General features: G+C 50.3%; 1 protein-coding gene across 1 annotated transcript in view; it reads left to right on the top strand.

Annotated features, from left to right (window-relative positions):
• The first annotated feature begins 580 nt into the window (after window positions 1-580).
• The window catches only part of B3GLCT (beta 3-glucosyltransferase), an 89,379-nt gene continuing 70,065 nt past the window's right edge, over window positions 581-19,894 (top strand). The window contains exons 1-2 of the mRNA XM_084762489.1: window positions 581-735; window positions 17,958-18,007. Of these exons, the coding sequence (XP_084618615.1) occupies window positions 693-735; window positions 17,958-18,007 (93 nt within the window). The 5' untranslated portion in view covers window positions 581-692. The remainder of the gene's footprint in view (window positions 736-17,957; window positions 18,008-19,894) is intronic.

Raw genomic sequence — 19,894 nt, 5'->3', positions numbered from 1 at the left:
CGCTCTACTCTGTATTTTTAATTGCTCCGTTTTCATCAGGTATCTTGAATAAAAGTATACCCCTATTCCATCATGATGACATTTATATTTCACTCAAAATTACATTTATAAAAAATTAGCTTTACACTAACATCTATAAAGAGAGCAAAACTCCAGGCCCAAGCTGTCGATCAGATTCCATTTAAAAAGAGGATATTAAGTAAATTAGTTGAGCTGATTAAAAACACCTTCATCAAAGTAGAACATCGGTGCCAACGATATTAAGACTTGAATTATCGATTTTGCTTTTTATTAAAAAAAAAAAACCAATATAGTCCATTAGCAGGGAAGGAAAATGATGCCTAACTCTTCACTTTGGGGACAGTAAGTGGAGTGAGTGATCTGCTACTGGGGGTTGGGTTAGGAAGAGCTGGGAAGGGAAGGGAAGGGCACGAGAGTGTCAGGGGGGCAAAGGGGAGATCCTGGGGTCAGCTGCCCAGAGGAGGGCGCGGTCGGTCCGGGCGGGCAGCAGGACCAGCTCGGTCCGCGGCCGCCGCGAGCGCACACCGGGGCGCTCCCGCTCCCAGCCGCCAGAGGGCGCAGCCCGAGCCGGCGCGGCGCCGGGAAGGAGGAGGGGAGCGCGAGAAGGGTCAGGCGCGCAGGGCGTCCGCGCAGCTCGGCTCCGGGAAGGGCGCGCAGCCTCCGCCTCCGGGATGCGGCCGCCCGCGCTGCTGGCGCTGCTCGGCTGCTCTGCGGGTAAGTAGCGAGCGGCCGGGGCGCGGCGCGGGGACGGGAGGGGGCCCGGAGCCGCAGGCCGCCCCCGCGCGGTTCCGGGCTGCCGCCCGTCCCGTCCCGCCCCGTCCCGGCCGCAGCGCCCTCTAGCGGCGCCACCCCCGGCCCGCGCCCTCCCCGTCTCCACCTCCTTCCGCCGGGGCACGCGGGCGGCTGGGGAGGGCGCGGTCGGGTAGGGAGCCGGCGCCGCGCAACTGCTAGAAACTTTGCGAGAGGCCGCGCCGTGCCCGCCCCTCGGGCGCCCTGCCCTGCACACCTCGCGCCCCGCTATGTGCACCCCGCCCCGTGCGTCCCCGGCGCCCCTCCGAGTGCTCCACGCGCCCCTCTGAGTGCGAGCCGCGCTTCGCCGTGTACACCCCGTACCCCACCCTGTCTATCCTGCGCCCCACTACCTGCGAGCTACGGTCCGCCCCGCTCTGCGCCCCGTTATGTTCACTCCGTGCACTCCGCCGTGCGCACCCTCTACTTGTGCACACTCTGTGCCCAGCCGTGTACCCCACTCTCCACCTCGTGGCCCGGTGCCCCACAGCCGTGCACTCATGTGTTCCACAGTGTGCAACCCATTCCCGTAGATGTGCACTCCCTCACCTCACCTTGTGCACCCCCGACACGCCTCACCGTGTGCAGCCGTGTGTGCACCCCTCCCTCCACCTTGTATATCCTCCTACGCCTGGCCCTGATGCTCCTGTTGTGCACAAACTGCGCCTGGCCATGGGCACCCCCTTCCCATAATCCCGCCCAACCCCCATTCACTCTGGATCTCCAGCTGTGCTTGACTCCTGTCCCACTATGTGACCCTTCATGTCCCCAGTAAAGCACACACCATTCTGCCTTGAGTACCTCACGCACCCCACCGTGTGCCCCTTGTGACCCGTCCCAGCCTTACACAACCCTCGTGTAGCCATTAGCATCCATGGTGCCCACTGTGTCCCTTGTGCCACCCCCATTCTGTACCCTCAGCTTGTGCAATATCCCGGTGCCCCTTGTGACCCGTCCCAGCCTTACACAACCCTCGTGTAGCCATTAGCATCCATGGTGCCCACTGTGTCCCTTGTGCCACCCCCATTCTGTACCCTCAGCTTGTGCAATATCCCGGGGATTTCTTCCGTCCCGCACTGTTTCCCGGGAACCTACAAACTTGACCTTCCTTGCATCTCCCTGATGCAGCTGGGTGAGGCGGGGGGGGGGGGGGTGGGGGGGTGGGGGGGGGTGGGGGGGTGGGGGGGTGGGGAGGTGGGGGGGGGCAGGGTAGGGTGGGGGGGCAGGACGGGGGGGGGGACCGTGGACATGGAGTCCTGCTGAAACTTGGGGCCTCAGGGAGGACTCCCTGAGAAAAACCAGAGAACTGGTGGTCTCAGGCAGCCCAGCCGCCCACGCCTTTCTTTCTATTTTCCTGAAGCCGTTTCTTGTCCCTTTCAGCGAAGATGCTGTGAGAAAAAGTTAAAAAGTCATTGATGACTTTTTTTTTTTATGATATTTGTTCAAGTTTGAAAGGATGGTTTAAAAAAGTATGACTCTTTTCAGCTTGTCACAATACTCTCCTCTAACCCTGACTTGCCTGTGTTTCCTGCCTCTGGAAAGGCAGAATTCGGGCGTTTTAGAAATGGCAGAATGGTGCGTGCAGTTCAGGGAAAGACAGTCTCTGAGAGCCTTGGCAGCTCGTTTTTATTTGGATTTATGCTTTCCGAACGGGGACGTTTTTTTGTTTTGCCTCTGTGTATCCCTGGCGTTTCTTCAGGTGCTCACGAAGTGTGAGAAAATCGAGTGAGATTAGCTCATAATTAATTGCTCACTCACATGATTAATTTGGCAACACTGTAATTTAAAATGTTAGGGCACCTTGGACCAGGAAGATGGCAACTGATCATGAGGAATTCGGTCAGAGATCGTGGGTTGAAGAAAGCACTGTGGGGCCCTGCGAGAAAGGCAGGCCAGAGGGCTGGGCCATTGAGGCTGCTTCCCCTCCCTTGCCTTAGCGCCCGGAGGTTTTGCAAATAATCAACTGTGTGGGTGGTGGCTGAAATTGGCATTCTATTTGTAGCACTGCATTTAATAATAATATTTGTATATTATAGAGGCAGCCTATAGGCTGAAAAGCACATTAGTATTTTTGTAGCTACTTTTTAATACCCTACTTTGATTTGATGCTACAGGAAAGGGCGTTCGAGATGAACTAAAATGCTAACACATTTTTAGAGATGTCTCTGAACCAGGCAAAGCTGGTAGATAAGCACGGTACTGAAATCCCTTTAAAGGTCCCTGTGAGAAAGCCGGGCATGATGGCGCATGCCTTTAATCCCAGCACTCGGGAGGCAGAGGCTGGTGGTCACTGTGAGTTCGAGGCCAGCCTGGTCTACAAAGCGGGTCCAGGACAGCCAAGGTTACACAGAGAGACCCTGTCTCGAAAAACCAAAAAAAAAAAAAAAAGTTCCTGTGAGAACCGGCAGAGATGGTTCAGTGGCTAAGAGCGCTGGCTGCTCTTGCAGGGAACCTGGATTCAGGTCCCACCACCCATGTGACAGTTCACAGCCCTCTGTAACTCCTGTTCCAGGGGGATCTGACGCCCTCTCCCGACCGCCACAGGACATACTACATGCAGGCACATTATTCATATATATATGTATATAAAAACAAATCAGCCCTCATAAATCCAAGTCCCTGTGAGACGCTTGGGTCTTGGGAAGCGGCTTCTGTCCGCCGGCCAGGAGCGAGCCGTCTTTCTTTCAAGCCTGTTGTTTACTGTTCTGTACTGGGATATGAGGGGAGGGACGCTGAAGTGTCTGAAGATGTGGCCCCCACTTGGAATTCTGTTGAAAGAGAAAATGTGAACATGAGTCTCGAGTCCCTGACTAATCTTTAAAATGTAGAAGTACCTTACCTATATGTCCCATAAGAGTTTCCTCACAAACCAGCACCCCACCCCCTCTCCTTTGGAAGAAAGTCAGTATAGAAATTTAATTTTAAACCTGTGTGTACGCAGACGGGATTCATGGCAGCTTCAGTTCTAGTGTTGTAAATGAGCTCCGGAGGGAGGTTTACAGCCCCTTGGTTACCTTCCATTAGTTCTGTGGCTTTTAGTGGCTTTCAACCTTATTGTTTTATATAAAGCTCTAGGCACGGCTTTGATAAGACCCCTGAAATTCTGCTCTCTTGTAGAGCTTTAACACACTGACTCCGCCATAGAAGGGAGTGCTCTCTGCCGTGCAGCTTTGCCTTTTTTCCTAACCAGGCTCTTTTGGATTCTATGGGGTTTAAAAGGATAGGTGGTGGGGTAATGGTGACATCATTAGGAGATGTTCCTCGGTGTCCTGCAAGTTGGGGTGGCCAATGGGGACGCTCATTTAAAGTGGCTGGTGCATCTGGGGTACACCTGGGGCTTGTTTCGATGTGTGTGTCTGATGGCTGGAGCCCTGAAGGCCACGTTGTGGCCATGAGAATACCAAGAAAATGGAGAGCAGGAGGGAGGGAGGGAGGGAGGGAGAGAGAGAGAGAGAGAGAGAGAGAGAGAGAGAGAGAGAGAGAGAGAGAGAGCGAGCGCAGCAGCAGCAACCTGGGTGCCAGACGGATGCGGAGTACCACGCCAACCGTGTCTGTCACCTACTTCCAGCCGTGTCTGTGCAGCCAAACCCTGTCTTAATTGATGCCTCTCTGGAGAAGATCATTCGAACCAATGGTAGAATAATAGCTATTAGCTTTTATCTTTCATGTCCACGTCTCTGCTCTAAAAGAGCCGAGACTGTATTTCTTAGCATCTGCCAAATTGGCATGATTTCTTTTCCTCTTCTTCTTCTTCTTCTTCTTCTTCTTCTTCTTCTTCTTCTTCTTCTTCTTCTTCTTCTTCTTCTTCTTCTTCGCCAAGTCTTGCTCAGATTCTTTTCCTTGCCTCGAGTCAGAAGTTTTGAGACAGAAAGAGTCAAACTTCAGCGCTTTGCGTGTGGTTTTTTTTTGTTGTTATTTGTTTGTTTGCTTTGGTTTTGCAGATTCCTTTTTTTTTTTGTTTCCTAAGCCACTTTGGATATTGCTGGCAGTGGTTTTGATTCCAGGTAGGCTTGTTGTCATTTGGCACCTACTCAGCAAGTTGTCGTAAAGTGCTTGGCCATGGACTTGACCCCTGTGGTCTTTGCCTGTGGCCCACAAAGGCCTTCCCCAAGCCACTGCAGAGGAAGCCACATTCAATAGTGGAGGGACCCATTTGAATTGCTAGATAGAGGTGATTTCAAAATCCTTAAGAAGACCATTATGTGGAAAGGCTCACTGGAGTTTCCTCACTCCATAGGTACGTTTTGAGGCCCTACTGTGTGTTGGGTACTGAGGTGGAGATGGCTGCGCAGGAGGGACGGTGACACTGGGTCACCAGAGCCTAACTGCTCCTGATGAGGGTGCACTGCAGGGAGAAGATCTGTGCCTCCCGTCTGGCCTGGTGAGGCAGTCCTCAACAGAATAACGCTCATAAATGGTGGGAGATGTTCTTGGATGCCACCGGGTCACCTGTGTGGCGCCCAGAGCTAACCCTGCCACCTTTTAATATAGTTTAATATGTGGTGACCCCCCCACCATAAAATTAAATTTGCTGCTACTTCATGACTGTGGTTTTGCTGCGGTTAGGAATCGTAGTGTAAGTATCTGTGTTTCCTGATGGTCTTAGGGGACCCCCAAGGGGGTCGTGACCCACATTTGGAGATCTACTGACGGGAAAGCGTCTTAGAAGGAACAGGACAGCTCTGTCCTGCCATCAGACAGTTTAGTGACTAGGCTCCGAACGTCAGCAATGTTGAGATTTGAGAAGCCTCAGGGTGGGTCAGCGAAGGCTTCCTGGAGGAAATGGAAGTGCTGTATACTCAGCCCTGAGAGGAGGGAGAAACCAGGTCATTGGAAGCAAGCCTGCCCGTGGGAAGACAGTGGGGGTGGAGGAGAAAAGGACAGCAGCGGGGGGGGGGGGGGGGGAGTGTGAGAAACAGCTGGCCAGGTGAGGCAGGCGCTGCTTATCAGGTCAGGGATTTGTGGGTGGCCTTGCTGGAGAGCTGTGGAGACTTGCCTGTCACCTTCTGAAGCTTGTTCTGGCTGTCCTGTGAGACAGGGATTAGAGGGGGTCATGCAGACTTGGGGGAAATAATTAGCACAGAAACACATAGTGACATACGGATATGAAGATGCCATAAGGAAACACATTACTTTGTATGGTAATTTTTAAAAAGGTATTTTTTAAAAATGAGAGAAGCTTCTAGGCTCCATGATTGACTGGGGCAGTGGGCTGAGAGAGGATTGGGGTAAGAATGAGCTGTTTTATTCATCTCTCATTTTTTTAACCTGGGCATTAAACTCCAGGGCATTGGGGAGATGGCTCAGTGGTTAGGAACACTTGATGTTCTTCCTGAGGACCAGAGTGTGGTTCTCAGCACCCACACCAGGCAGCTCACTACCGCCTGTAACTCCAGCCACAAGGGATCTGATGCTGTCTTCTGGCTTCTTTGGGCATCTGCACAGACAGGCAGACAGGCAGACAGGCAGACAGGCAGGCAGGTAGACAGACATGCACACATCCACGCGCGCGCACGCACGCACGCACGCACACACACACACACACACACAGATCTTGGTGCAAGCTTGGCACGCATATGCACTCTACTCTGAAATACAGATTTCTTTAGGACGGTGGCCACAGTCTAATGTCTGGGCACTGATGTAGGCATGCAGAGGCGGGCCAAGATTAAGTTAACTTTTAAAAATTATGGTGAAATATGTGCAGTAGAAAATTTACAAATACGAGTTGAGGTATCCAGTTCTGTGGGGTTAAATAAGTTGACCTTTAATCTTGAGGGGTGTAGAGGTGGGGGTGTTCTGGACAAGTTGAGTTTAAGGTACATGTTCAGCCTTTGGGTCAGGAGCTCAGAAGGGCACGCTCAGGGAGGGGGCCTTGAGGAGGAGGAAGAGCTCAGAAGGGCACGCCCACGGAGGGGACCTTGAGGAGGAGGAGGAGGTCAGAAGGGTATGCTTGTTAAGGGGGATCTTGAAGGGGAGGAGCTCAGAAGGGCACGCCCACTGAGGGGGCCTTGAGGAGGAGGAGGAGGAGCTCAGAAGGGCACGCCCACTGAGGGGGCCTTGAGGAGGAGGAGGAGGAGCTCGGAAGGGCACGCCCACTGAGGGGGACCTTGAGGGGGAGGAGCTCAGAAGGGCACGCCCACTGAGGGGGACCTTGAGGGGGAGGAGCTCAGAAGGGCACGCCCACGGAGGGGGGGCCGTGAGGGGGAGGAGCTCAGAAGGACACGCCCACTGACAGGGAACCGGGCAGGGTGGCGGGTGGCGGGGTTTATTTTTGTACGTGGTATGCTCAGTAGGTTTTAATTTTCATTTTGGTTTTTACTTTATTTTTGTTTGTGTTTTTGATTTTTTGTTTTTTACTTTTGAAGGTTTGACAAAATAATTTATACTTTACTAGCAATGTATGCATGCTGGGGACATTATGACATTTGAGGAAGAAAGCAGTCTATGACATTTGAGGAAGAAATCAGTCTTTGTAAATATGAAACTGGGTTTAGGAAGAAAAAGAGTGTAAGTCTCATTAGAGGAGATTTGCATATATCAGGTGTGACAGTGCCTGTTCCTCCCAGGGGTGTGGCTTATCTTTATCTGTAGTAGAATAGCATCTTCTAGGAAAGCGAAAAGGAGATCTATTGCTGCTGCGTTATTGCTTGCTGTGAGAAGCTCAAGGCTACTCGTACGTCATGTTGAATTTATCTTCTGCAGCTCCTCGAGGGTGGTTATGCAGGAGTTTGTATGTCGTTCACGAAATGAACGAAGGACAATGTCATTAGGGGAATAGCCTCGTAGCTCCCCTGTGTTCTTGGGTAGCTGTCCCGCGTGTCATCTCTACACCCCCACATACCTATGCTTGCTAACATGTAGATTCTGGTAACTTACGCTGTGTGACTGCAATGCGCAGTATGCGGCCGGGTTGAAGAAAAGGCATCGTATTCAGCTCCCGGCTCTTGAAGTCGGACAGTGGTGGTGGATGCTGTGGGCTGGCCGCAGGGCATGCAGGCGCCTACGGGAGAAGCAGCACATGGGGTTGGTTGCCTGAAAGAGGAGTCACCATCCTTTTTTAGGCGTGCGCCCGGTGACCTGATCATCTCCCACTACACCCCACCAACCTCCAGCACGTCTGTACAAACCAGAAGTTTTATGTCAACTTGACCCAAACTAGGGTTATTTGGGAAGAGAGAACCACAGTTGAGAAAATGCCTCCACCAGACGGGCTTGTGAGCAAGCCTGTGGTGCATTTGGTTTTTTTGTTTCTTTGTTTGTTTTTGTTTTTTGTTTTTTGATTTTTGTTTTTTGTTTTTTTTGGTATTGAACTCACAGCGATCCGCCTGCCTGGCGCATTTGTTTTTTGATGGGTGACTGATGTGGCAGGGCCCAGATCATTGTGGGTGATGTCACCCTGGGCACGTGGTCCTTAGCGAGCCATGAGGAAGTAGCCAGAGAACAGTGTTCCTCCACAGCCTCCACGTCAGCTCCGGTCCTCAGGTGCCTGGCTTGATTGAGTTCCTTTCTTGGCTTCTGTGGAGGATGGGCCACTAGCTGGACGCTGAAATAAACCCTTTTCTTTTGGTCAGAGCAACAGACACCCCATCAGGACAGCAACTGTGCCTCTAGTGCAGTGACCTTTGGGGCCAACCCTCTAAAATCTCCCTACCAGGCTTCTAACTCTGTGTCAGATGAGGTTTGTGGAGGTGTGTGTTTTTAACAAGGTGCCAGGGCATCTGTGTGCACAGCCAGGTGTGCGGACCTCTTTCTGGCCTATCCTAGGCTCAGTACCAAATGCGACGATTGCCGGGTGGTTTTCACACACATCCGTAAAACGCAAAGATGTCTCCGAACTGCCTTGCCTTTAAGACGAGCCTGTGTGATTGTTTTGGTTGGGTTTTGCTTTTCAAGACAGGGTTTTTTACTTGTCAAGATAGTCCTGGCTGTTCTGGAACTCACACTGTGGAACAGGCTGGCCTCGAACTCACAGAGATCTGCCTGCCTCTGCCTCCCGAGTGCTGGGATTAAGGGAGTGCGCCACTTAGGCAAGGGAGTAGAAACTTCAGAACTCAGACCACACAGTTTTCCCCTGGTTCTAGCATGGCGACTTGTGGAGGAGAAGGTTTGGTTTCCAGGTAACAGTCCATTATGAAGGGAGTCAGGGCAGGATCTGGAGGCAGGAACCGGAGGCAGGAGCTGGTACAGAGGCCATGGGGGTGGGATGGGGGTGGGGTGCAGCTTACCGGTTTGCTCCTCATACAAGCCAGGACCATCTGCCCATGGGAGGCTCCGCTCGCACTGGGCTGGGCCTTCCCCATCCGTCACTAATCAAGCTCATCTGGAGGAGGTGTTTTCTCTCACTTGAGGTTTCCTCTTCCCAGATGACTCCAGCCCGTGTGTCCAGCAGACAGACATGTAACCTGCGTGTGTAATTTGACCGGTTTTCATTTCCGTCTGAAGGGACTCTCATGATAAAAACCAAACTAGAGCAAAAACTTTCAGAGCAAACCCAGGCTGAGTGGGACTGATGCGGGCTTTCAGACTCTGCGTTTTCTTGCAGTGGATAAGCTGCCCAACAGTTAATCGTTTTAAATTTTAATTTTAATTTTAAAAAGTAAGCCCGGCAGTTAATTCAACAATAACGATCACAATGTAAAGGAATTGCACAAAGAGCTGATTTCCTGGTGCTTGCACATTTGCTTTGGGTTTTCCTTCAGTCTGTCTTGGAGAGGGCTGTGTGAGCAGGGGTTTTTTTGACTCGGTTTCCGACCACAGACCATCCTTATAAAGATAGATTTTTGAACCTCTCCTCCAAACTGAGTTGAAATTTTCTGTGTTTTTCCCCCCATCTTGAATGACTTCTTTAGTTACGATGTAAATCCGAGGAGCAAATTCTCTGTCTTTGTAAATGTGTGTGGCTGCTCCTGTTTCTGTCCCATGATTCTCCAGCCCACAGGGTCTCTGGGCCAGGCTGTCTTTCAGCCTTGCCTTATGCTACTTTTTATAATCAGGCCATGCTGGGGCTCAGGTCTGCTCTGTGATGACGCCTTTCTTTTGTCAACCTTAAGGACACCAGTCCTTTACACAACACCTTAAATGATTTCTTGACGGGTGCTGGAGAGGTGGCTCAGTGGTTAACAGCACTTACTGCTCTTGCAGAGGACTCGAGTTCAAGTCTCAGCACCACATCCAGAGTCCCACAATCGCCTGTAACATCAGCTCAACGGGTTCTGATGCCCTCTGCCCTCTTCTGGTCTCCTTGGACAGTGCACTCCTGTGCGTGCGCGCGCGTGTGTGTGTGTGTGTTGTGCACATGTGTGTTGTATGTGTGGTGTGTGTGGTGTGCACGTGTGTGTGGTGTGTGTGTGGCATGTGTGTGTATGGCATGTGTGTGGGGTGCATGTGTGTGTGGTATGTATATGTGTATGTAAGTGTGTGTGTGGTGTGCACATGTGTGTATGTGTGGTACGTGTATGGTGTGCACGTGTGTGTGGTGTGTGTGCGTGTGCATGTGCGTGTGTGTAGAGAGACCCTTGCCATACTCACTATACTTTATATCTGGTGGGCAGGCTTGTGGCTTCGGTCCCCTTGCACTATGGAGACAGACCCCAGCAGTGTCGGGTCTATGACGTCATGCTGTGCTCTTCCACTGTTCCGCAGAGAGAGCAGTTTTTGGAGTCACACTAATTTGTTGAATGTCCAGGGGCTGAGTTACATCCATCACCCCTGCTCGGCCCTTGGACTTCTGTTCTTCCTGCCGGCCATCCAGGGCTCTCCTGTGCATCTGCCTCTAAGGCTGAGGCGTCTGTTCCCTCAGCCTGACAACCTAAGATGCTGGCTTGCGATCCCTCCACCCCAACTGAGGCCCAGATATATTTTTGTACCGGTAACTTCCTAGCTGGCCCGTGTGTGCCCGTTTTTGTCCCCCAATAAGCTGTTTCACACACTGTCTCAAGAAGTCCATCTAGGGAGCCCAGCCCCATTGCAACCTCAAGATCCTCAAAATGCCTTCCTACCCACGGGAGAGCTAGGTTCTTAAGGAATCCCTTCCCCGTAAGTCCTGCCTCCAGGTACCCACCAGCAACTTCACTTGTCCCAGTCACTAACCCCCAGGTGTCCCTGCTCCATCAACTCCACCCTGCCAGGTTTGCCCACCCCAGCCATCCCTCCAGGTGTCCCCATCCCATCAAGCCCCCTGTGGGTTCCCCTCAGGTGCTCCCACGCCACTCTGCAAGTTCCTAAGCAGCTCATTCCCCAGCATAGATGACTTCAGTCCAGTCACCATGTGTCCCCAACAAAGCAACTTACGCCTACCGATTACCCCCCCCTCGCAGTTGTCCCAACTGTTGTCACCCCCCCTCCCTCAGGTGTCCCTGCCCAGCCTCTCTCTTCTGTACTTTATAGCATCCTGTGGGCGTCCACGCCCTGGGCATCCTGGCCTGTACAGTACAGGATGTGGAAAGTCTGTTTCTGGGCCTGCAAGCCCCGTCTGGTGCATGGACTCTAGTGGGGAGAGCCATCTCCGCGTTAGCATAGCGTGGGACAGGCAGACCGAGTGGCTATTGCCTTGGGAACAAGTGAAAGTCTGAGTGAGGAAGATGCCTGCTGACACCTGCAGCAAGCCACGCCCACTGCAGCATCACACTTGACCAGTGGCTCGGTCCTCAGTCACTCCCGGGCTGGCTGCACTGTGGAGTGGTAGGCTTTGGCAGTGCTGGCTGGCGCTGCTTCTCAGTGTGTGGTCAACTGTTGAGGCAGGGGATGGGTCTGTCCAGGGAGGATGAGGGAGAGGCCGGCTCCATGCCTGTGGCCTGTCTCTGGGCAGAGTCCACTGAGCTGGGGCAGTGTGTTTGCCTCTCTCCCCTCAGCTGGAGTGGGTTACCTTCAGAGCATTAGTTAGCACCCAACAGAAACAAACTGGCCTTGAGCTCTGGTCCTGGAGTGGAAGGCCCCCTCCTGGGACCTGCAGTGAAATCCAAAAAGCTCAGGGAAGCGGACAGGGCCACCCCCACTCCCTCCTGAGGGCAGAGCTGCCAGGGGAAAGAAAATGTTTGGTAAGTAGGTCACAGGAAAGAAAAGAAGAAAGCCCAAGTCTATTCTCCCACCGGGCCTTAGAAGGAAAAAAAAAAACCTACTGTGTTGGTGACTGTGAGATTGCATGCTGCCCTCTGATCACCGACAGACTGCTCTGTCCTGGTTAGCAGCAGAAACTCCACTGTTGCCCTAGCTCTTTTGCGTTGTTTTGGAGACAGGGCCTATCCAGCCCAAGCTGGCCTCGAACTCACGATCTCCCTGCCTTCATCTCCCGAGTGCTAGGATTCAGGTGTGTGCCATGTCCAGCATTACACTAGCTTTTCTCTGTGCGGAGCTGGGCCCTGGAGGCTTAACCGGCGGGGGTCTCCTTAATTCTGAGCTCCTTTGGTGCGAGTGCAGAGCATGTTAGTATTTTCTTGTGGTTTTCAACTTCCTTTGGTTTCTCTGATGGATAGGATCGGGAGGGTCTTCTGTCCACTCAGGGTACCGGGGAAGCCAGGCGGTCAGCAGTCATGCGCCGTTCACTCCGTCAGTTTTCTTACATATGAGGGCTTTATCCAGCCATAAATCCGCATCCCAGCCTTCTTGTAAAACTCTCTTTCCGTTGTAGGTGTGCTCACACATTCGCCGGCTTGAATTATTGAAAGTTAGTGTGGAAAAGGCCTGCCGTGTATCGCCTGCCCTGATTTGCACTGTAAATAGAGTTTCTTGTCTCGGTTCACCAGAATTCATGTTGAAAATAGAAAATGCCTTTTAAGCAGCAGTTTGGTGCATCAACGCACGATTTACCTTGGAATATTTCTCCGACTGCACATTAAGGCTCTCAGGCCAGATTTTCAGAATTATTTTCCCCTGCCAAGCCTAGAAAACCAGCATGAGATGAAACAGGAAACACCGAGCCCCAGGTGTTGGTCGCTCCTGGAGCCCCTTTTGCCGGGGAGGGCATGAATTTCCCCCTCTCCTCTCTCCCCTTCCCCTCTCTCTGAAGTTGCCAGACCTTAATATTAAAATCAAAATGAAGTCAACCATGAACATTAAAAATATGGAACGCTCCCGTGGACATGAAGCCTTGCCGGCAATTTAAGGAAACCCATGTAAATACAGCATATTCCACATGCAGTGCCAACCTCATCATCTTATACTGAATTATTCAACCTCTGTTTATATTTGTATTTTATATATTCTGCTTGCTCCTCTGATTAGCATACCCTGAATCTGCAGTGCGTCAAAATACTGGAATTAGGAAAGAAAAAAACAAAAGCAAGCCCACTAAGCTGGCTCCTCCCACCTTGTGAAAATGAAAGTCTTGGTCCTACATAGAGAAACCCTGTCTTGAAAATTTTTTAAAAATTTTAAAAAATTAAATAAAAACAGAAAATAAATCGAGACCTAATTTAAGACAAAAGCTGGAAGTTTTAGATATTGAAAAATTGTCTTTGCTTGATAATAGAAAGTTAACATTTGTTCGAGTTGCTGAAGGAAATGGGCAATCATTTTAAACTTTATTTAAACCCCTTTTCACACTCTTTTAACCCATTTACACCTTTCTTTCATCATCCTTTTCCAGGAAACTTGGGTTCTACTGAGTGTACAAATGACTCATCAATTTATGATTTGATTTATTAGGTGCCTATAAAACACGTTTGGTGCCTTCACGATTCTGTTTGCTCCATTTAGATTATAGAAACCTCATGATAAGAAAGGGTTGGAACGTCACGGACATCCTCGTGGTGTTGCTTTAAATATTATGTCGTTTCTGCTGTGGGAAAAAAAGACTTTGATTTCACAGCAGAGCGACGGAGATGAAGACAGGCTTCTTATTCCTAAAGGAGTTTTAAGAAGTCTAGATCTGTGTATATTATGGGATGAGCTTGAAGCCAGTGAATGTTAAGGCTCGTCTGCATGAAGACATGGAGCCTTAAGCTCATGGTGTGTGTGTGTGTGTGTGTGTGTGTGTGTGTGTGTGTGTGTGTGTCGGTCTGAGGGGCTTGCTTGGTTTCTTGGCAATGCATTCCTTCATGTGTGTCTCTTCTTTAAACATTGGCACTGGCAAATATTAGCTGTCCTTTTAGGAGGCGCTCTGCATCGGTGCCTAATAGAACCAGGGCAGGAAACAAAACAAAACAAAAAAAAGCCTTAAAAATTCCATCGGACCTGCTAAGCTTAGAAAGTTATTTTATTTGATGAAAGGGGAAATTATAACCCAGTGAGTGACCTTTGGTTATCTGGGTCTGAATAAGAACCGACTGGGACGGAGGGATTGTTTTCTTCCAGTGCTGGGGACTGGGCCGAGGCGTACAGTCTGCCACTGAGCTGTGTCCGCAGCGAGATGCGTCACACTGCTAGCCACGCAGCAGAAAACCCAGGAGACAAATTCACAGAAGAAAACAGGTTCATTCAAAGCCCATTCTAAAGAAGAGGGTGGCCACACTTGTTACAGTTATTTTTAGGTAACTGTGCTTGTGTCTCTTAGTTTCTCTCTTAACCTGGCTATCACACAAACAATTGAGACTCTCTTATATTTGTTTATAAGGCTTTACAACACAACCTTGAGCAGTTTAAGTCTGTTCTTAACCCTCTTATGTCATCCTGACTCCGTCTTTGCTAAAATCCCCAAGTCACTTGCTTTATAGTTCTTTCTTTGCTCCAGCTGAATCTTATTCATCTCTCGGCACCTCTGCCTGCGGCTGAGTCCCCTACTTACTCCTCTAACTCTTCCTCCCCAGGCTGCCAGGAAGTCCCGCCCTGTTCTCTCCCCTACTCAGTGATTGGTTGTAGCCTGCTTTATGGACACAACAGGGGGACAATTGAGGAGCAGTGTTCACACGACACCGAGACAGAAATCAGAATGTAAACTACACAGTAACCTAATGCCTACACACTCTCAACCTCAGATCTCCCTCTAGGTGTCCTAGCGGGCAGAGAGCTTTTACGGGACTGAAAGGCGGCGTCATGATTAGACAACGGGCTGGTCAGGACCTTCTGTCTTCTCTCCATTTCTCTGGCAGGGGGAACTTCACCATGGAGACGATTAGGGAGAGGGAAGGTAAAAGAAGAAGAAGGAGAAGAGGATTTTAAAAAAAGATTAGTTTTATTTTATGCATAGGAGTGTTTACTTGCATGTGTGTATGTATGTGCTCTGTGTGCATGCAGTTCCCAAAGTGGCCAGAAGAGGGAGACAGATCCCCTGGAACTGGAGCTACAGAGGCTTATGAATGGCTGGCCATGTGGGTGCTGGGAGCTGAACCTGGGTCCTCTGTCCTCTGCATGAGCAGCCCGTGCTCTTAACTGCTAAGCCATCTTTCTCCTCCTCCCCCTCCTTCTTCTCCTTCTTTTCTTTCTTTCTCTCTTTCCTTCTTTTCTTTCTTGAGACAGGGTCTCACTATGTAGAATTCGCTATATAGATCACATAGACATTTTACAGAGACCCACTCTATTTTTCCTCCCAGAGCTGAGCTTAAAGCTATATGCCACCATACTCCCAGCACAGGACAGTTATAGATAAACTCCTGCTATAGCCCGAGCAGTTTTTATAGTCTGAGTTCTCAGCATGTTTAGTTTTCAGAATCCCGTGGTGCCAAGTGATGTTAATACACGACCACACATGATGTCTGTTTGTTTCTTCGCTGGTGTTAGAGATTAAACCCATAACCCTGTATAGGTGAAGCGTACACACTCCCACTGTAGCCACATTTACTAAATAATTCTGCCTTTGATATCTCCTTGAGAGTTTAATTAATTAATTTGTTAAAATATTTAACCTTTTTAAAATTGTGTGTCTATATGTGGGTTTCTGCATATGCGAGTGTGGGTGCCAGTGGGGACCAGAAGAGGGCGCCAGATACCCTGAAGCTGGAGTTACAGGCGATTAGGAGCCACCTGACATGGGTCTTAGGAGTCACGCTCTTAGGTGCTGAGCCGTCTCTCCAGTTCCCTCCTTGAGTGTGCCAGTCTCTTGAGAAAAAAATGAAATAAAACAAACCCAGAAGATTGAGTGGAAACAGGATTTAAATGGTGTTTGGGTTAAATCTCTGCTTTCTTCTTAGAATATGGTGATTTGGGCCTTGATGTACATACATAATACATAAATACATACATACATACATACATACATACATACGTGTGTGTTTGCTCATGTGCATGCATACGTCTGGTGGCCTGACTGAACTGCCCTCTGTAGTCTCAGGCATTTGAATACTTGGGCCCCTGCTGCTGCCAGTGTTTGAGATGTTTAGGAGGTGTGGCCTTGTTGGGGAAGTGTGTCCCTAGAGGTGGGCTCTAAGCGTCTTTGAACGCCCACCGCTTGAGTTCCCTGCCTGTTCTGCTTGTGGTTCAAGACCTGCGTCCTCAGCTTCCTGCTGCAGCCACGGGGTGGGCCGATTCTCCGGCACGATGAGTCTCACTCCTCGGGGACCACAAGGCCCAAATAAACCCGCCATGGTGTCTATCAGAGCAACAGGGAAGCACCCAATACCACCGTGTGCCGGTGTGTGAGTGTGCACAGGGGCATGCGTGTGTGCGAAGCGTGAAAGCACAGATCGTAGCATGATGAGAATAAGCTGGGAGTGGGCACTGAACTCTCTCCTACAGGATTTGATAGGTGCTGCCTGGTGTGTAGCCTTTCGGGGAGGAGACCCGGTTGCCAGCAGTGAAGACATCATTCATTCATTCATTCATTCATTCATTTGTTCTTGTTGAGCTACTTCTGTGTGCTACTTGTATCTTGTTTAGTCAATAGCACCGTAGTCCTGCCTGTGTAGAGCTTGTAGTAAGAGTCTATTAGTAATGGTCCCAGATGCGCATTTTCAGTCGGTGCTGAGTTCTCTAGTGAGCAGTGGGGATGTAGGGGGACGGGGGTGTGTGTGTGTGTGGGGGGGAGGCCTGAAGTGGCTGTGGGGGCGGATCCCAGGACCGCATACACTGTCCACTCTTGTCTGAGTGTCACAGGCTCAGGTCCCTTTGGCTCATGTTTCGGCCCTGCTTTCTGAAATGCCAGTTCTGGAACCGATCAAACCTCGTTAGCTGTTTACTTTCTAGTGTGACCGTGTCTTAGAGTTCTCCCCCTGAGCAAATGTGAGTGGTCGATGTGAGGTAGTGGGTGTCTGGGGGGCGGGGGGAGGGATCTGAGAGTGGCGGGGTTGTCTCCTGCCTGCACAGTGGTGTTCCCCAAGGACCGTCCCCACGGTGCTGCTTAAGTACGCTATTGTCTTGGTGTTCCAGAACACTCTCTGCCATGTGTCTGCCCTGGCGCAGTGCCCACCTCCTCTGGGAATGAATGCTGCCTGGAGGGCCCGGGACACCCCACTCCCCGCTGCCTGGAGGGCCCGGGACACCCCACTCCCCGCTGCCTGGAGGGCCCGGGACACCCCACTCCCCGCTGCCTGGAGGGCCCGGGACACCCCACTCCCCGCTGCCTGGAGGGCCTGGGACACCCCACTCCCCGCCCGCTCTCCTTTCACTCCTTAGGAGACAGTTAATGGTTTTTTTTTTTTTTGTCGTTCCCCCCCCTCCCCTTCCTGATGTGGGGTTTGCATTTTGCTTCCTATTTTCAGTGTTGGGTTATATTGCTGCTGTTATTATTTTTAATGCTCAGCCTAAGTGTGCCTCTAAGGAGATCTTTGTCAATCCTTCCGACAGGAGGACGATTTTAATTCCCTCAGTCTCCTGCCCTGGCCTTTCTTGCATAGTCTCTCCACTGGCTCGTAAACAGCATCTGCGAGAGACAACCAGCGCCCCCTAGTGTTAGTCCTGTTGCCTGTGGGGCTTTGGCAGGGACAGCAGAGGCGGGAATTTGTGCTGGTCCCCCTGCATGCTCAGGAATGTTCCTATGCTAAGAAAGTGTCTAAATCAAGAATTTGCAGAGGTATTTTTCCTACATTTTTTGGTTGTTTATAGCGATTTAATTGCTGTGCTGAAGTTCTTTTTTTCCGCCTTTTCTGCTTGATATCCCGGGCTAACACAGAAAACCTTTAATATTTGCTTGCAGCAATGCAGCTGTTTAAAAAACGAGCAAAGTGTATCTCTTTAAAATGCCCCATTCTCCTCTTATTGTAAGCAGAATTGCTGAATGTGAGAATGAGTCCAGACTGCTAATTTTAATGTAAATATGTTTCTCTTTTTCCTCCTAGCTTTTGCTTTGGTGTCTGAAGAGATAAAAGAAAAAGTCAAGCCTCCTCAGGTACTGACTGTGACAGTCTAGCCTAACCATTCCCTGACAGGCTTTTAGATTTAGTGGGAAATGTAAACATTTTATCCTTAGCTGTTAACATTTTTCTTTTTTGCTGTTATATGAATTGAGATATTGTTCAATATCTGTTTGTGTATGTGTATATATGTGTGTGTGTGTGTGTGTACTTGTGTAAGTGTTGTGAGTGTGGAGGCCAGAGGTCAGCTTTGTATGTTGTTTGTTACTGTGTGTGTGCGCGCGTGTGCATGTGTATGCATATGGTGTATCTACGTAGTGTATGTGTGGGGACATGCACATGTGTGTGTTTGGGTGTATGTCCCATATCTGCACATGTGGAGGCCAGCAGAGGATGTCAGGTACCCTGCTCTGTCACTCTCTTCCTTATTTCCTTGAGACAGGGTCTCTCACTGAACTTGGGGTGGGCTGGCAGCCAGCAAGCCCCAGCAATCCTCCTGCCTCCACCCCTGACAGCTCTGAGGTTACAGGTGCCCATACCCACACCTGGCGCTTTACATGAGTGCTAGGGATTTGAACTCAGGTCCTCATGCTTGTGCAGCAAGCTTTTTCCCCACCGATCCATCTTCTCCAGCCCTAGCTCGCATTTGAATCAAGATCCTTCATTGGTCTGGGACTTGCTAGTTAGGTTAGGCTGTCTGGCCAACACGCCCCAGGGTTTTTGTTTTTGTTTTGTTTTGTTTTTTTAACATGGGTGCTGGAGATGGATTCAGATCCTCGTGTTTGTATGACAAGCACATTACCAACTGAGCCGTCTCTCTGGCTATCAATATAGGTTTTGAAGCCCAAATTTGGAATAAACTTGGGAATAAATTTGATTGCTTTTGTTGTTTGTAAATATGCGTGTGTGGTGTGTGCACACATGTGTGTGCATGTGTGTGTGTTCCTCTGTCACTCCCCACTGTATATATTCAGGCAGGGGCTCTCACTGGGCCCCATGCTCACCTCTGTAGCTCGTCTGGCTAGCCAGCTAGCCCTAGCACATTTTATCTTCGCCTTCCCACACCGCACCCCAGCTTCTATGAGCTCTGGGGAATCTCCGCTCGAATCTCCATGCTCAGACACAAAGGGCTTTGCCCGCTGAGCCACGTCCAGCCCAGACTTGCTTTGAAAACTATGCTTTCATAGTCCAGGTAGGTGGACTGCTTTCAGTCATGGTGGGAAAGGGCTTGCGTACAGAGATACATCGGTGAGGAGCCTGACTTGGTTAGCTTTGCTTGCTCAAGTCTCAGCGCACCTCACTCTTGGCTTCCTCTTCCAATCGCTGAGAGGATTCTTGTCATGGGGGTGAGAAGAGTCCAAAACCTGATTACTGTTGCTGTGAGGATGGCGCCACGAGGGAAGGCGTCCTGAGGACCAGGTGAGGGCCTCCACAGGCGACAGAGCTCCTGGATCCCTTGCAGACTCAGAACCTGAAGCCAGGCCTCCGGGCCAGGCAGGGGAGGTCATACGTTTCCAAAATCTGTGAGCCTTCCGTTTGCATCACTGTTGATGTTTGAGAATTTCATTCACCTACACCTACATCTATATCTATCTATGTCTGTCCGTCCATCTGTCTGTCCGTCTGTCCGCCTGTCTGTCTGTCTATCTATCTATCTATCTAATTATCTATTTCCACTTGAGCTTTGCAGGGGATCAGTTTAACAGGTGAGCAAGAGAACAATATTTAAAAATGCGACTCATTTTTGTTATGCTAATCGAGGCTCTGGTTGAGCTGACATCTTCCTCCACGATCCCTGTAAAAGTATTTTGAATAGAGTATTTCTTTTCTCAGCAGAGCATTATCTAACGGTGCTAGGAGATCCCTCCGAAGGGAAAATGATGCTAATAATTTCTTGTGAGGTTGAGACTCTTGGGGACTAC

Source organism: Acomys minous (genome assembly GCF_964271855.1).
Source record: "Acomys minous genome assembly, chromosome: 16".
Lineage (NCBI taxonomy): Eukaryota > Metazoa > Chordata > Mammalia > Rodentia > Muridae > Acomys > Acomys minous.
This window is presented reverse-complemented; position numbering and strand designations above follow the sequence as displayed.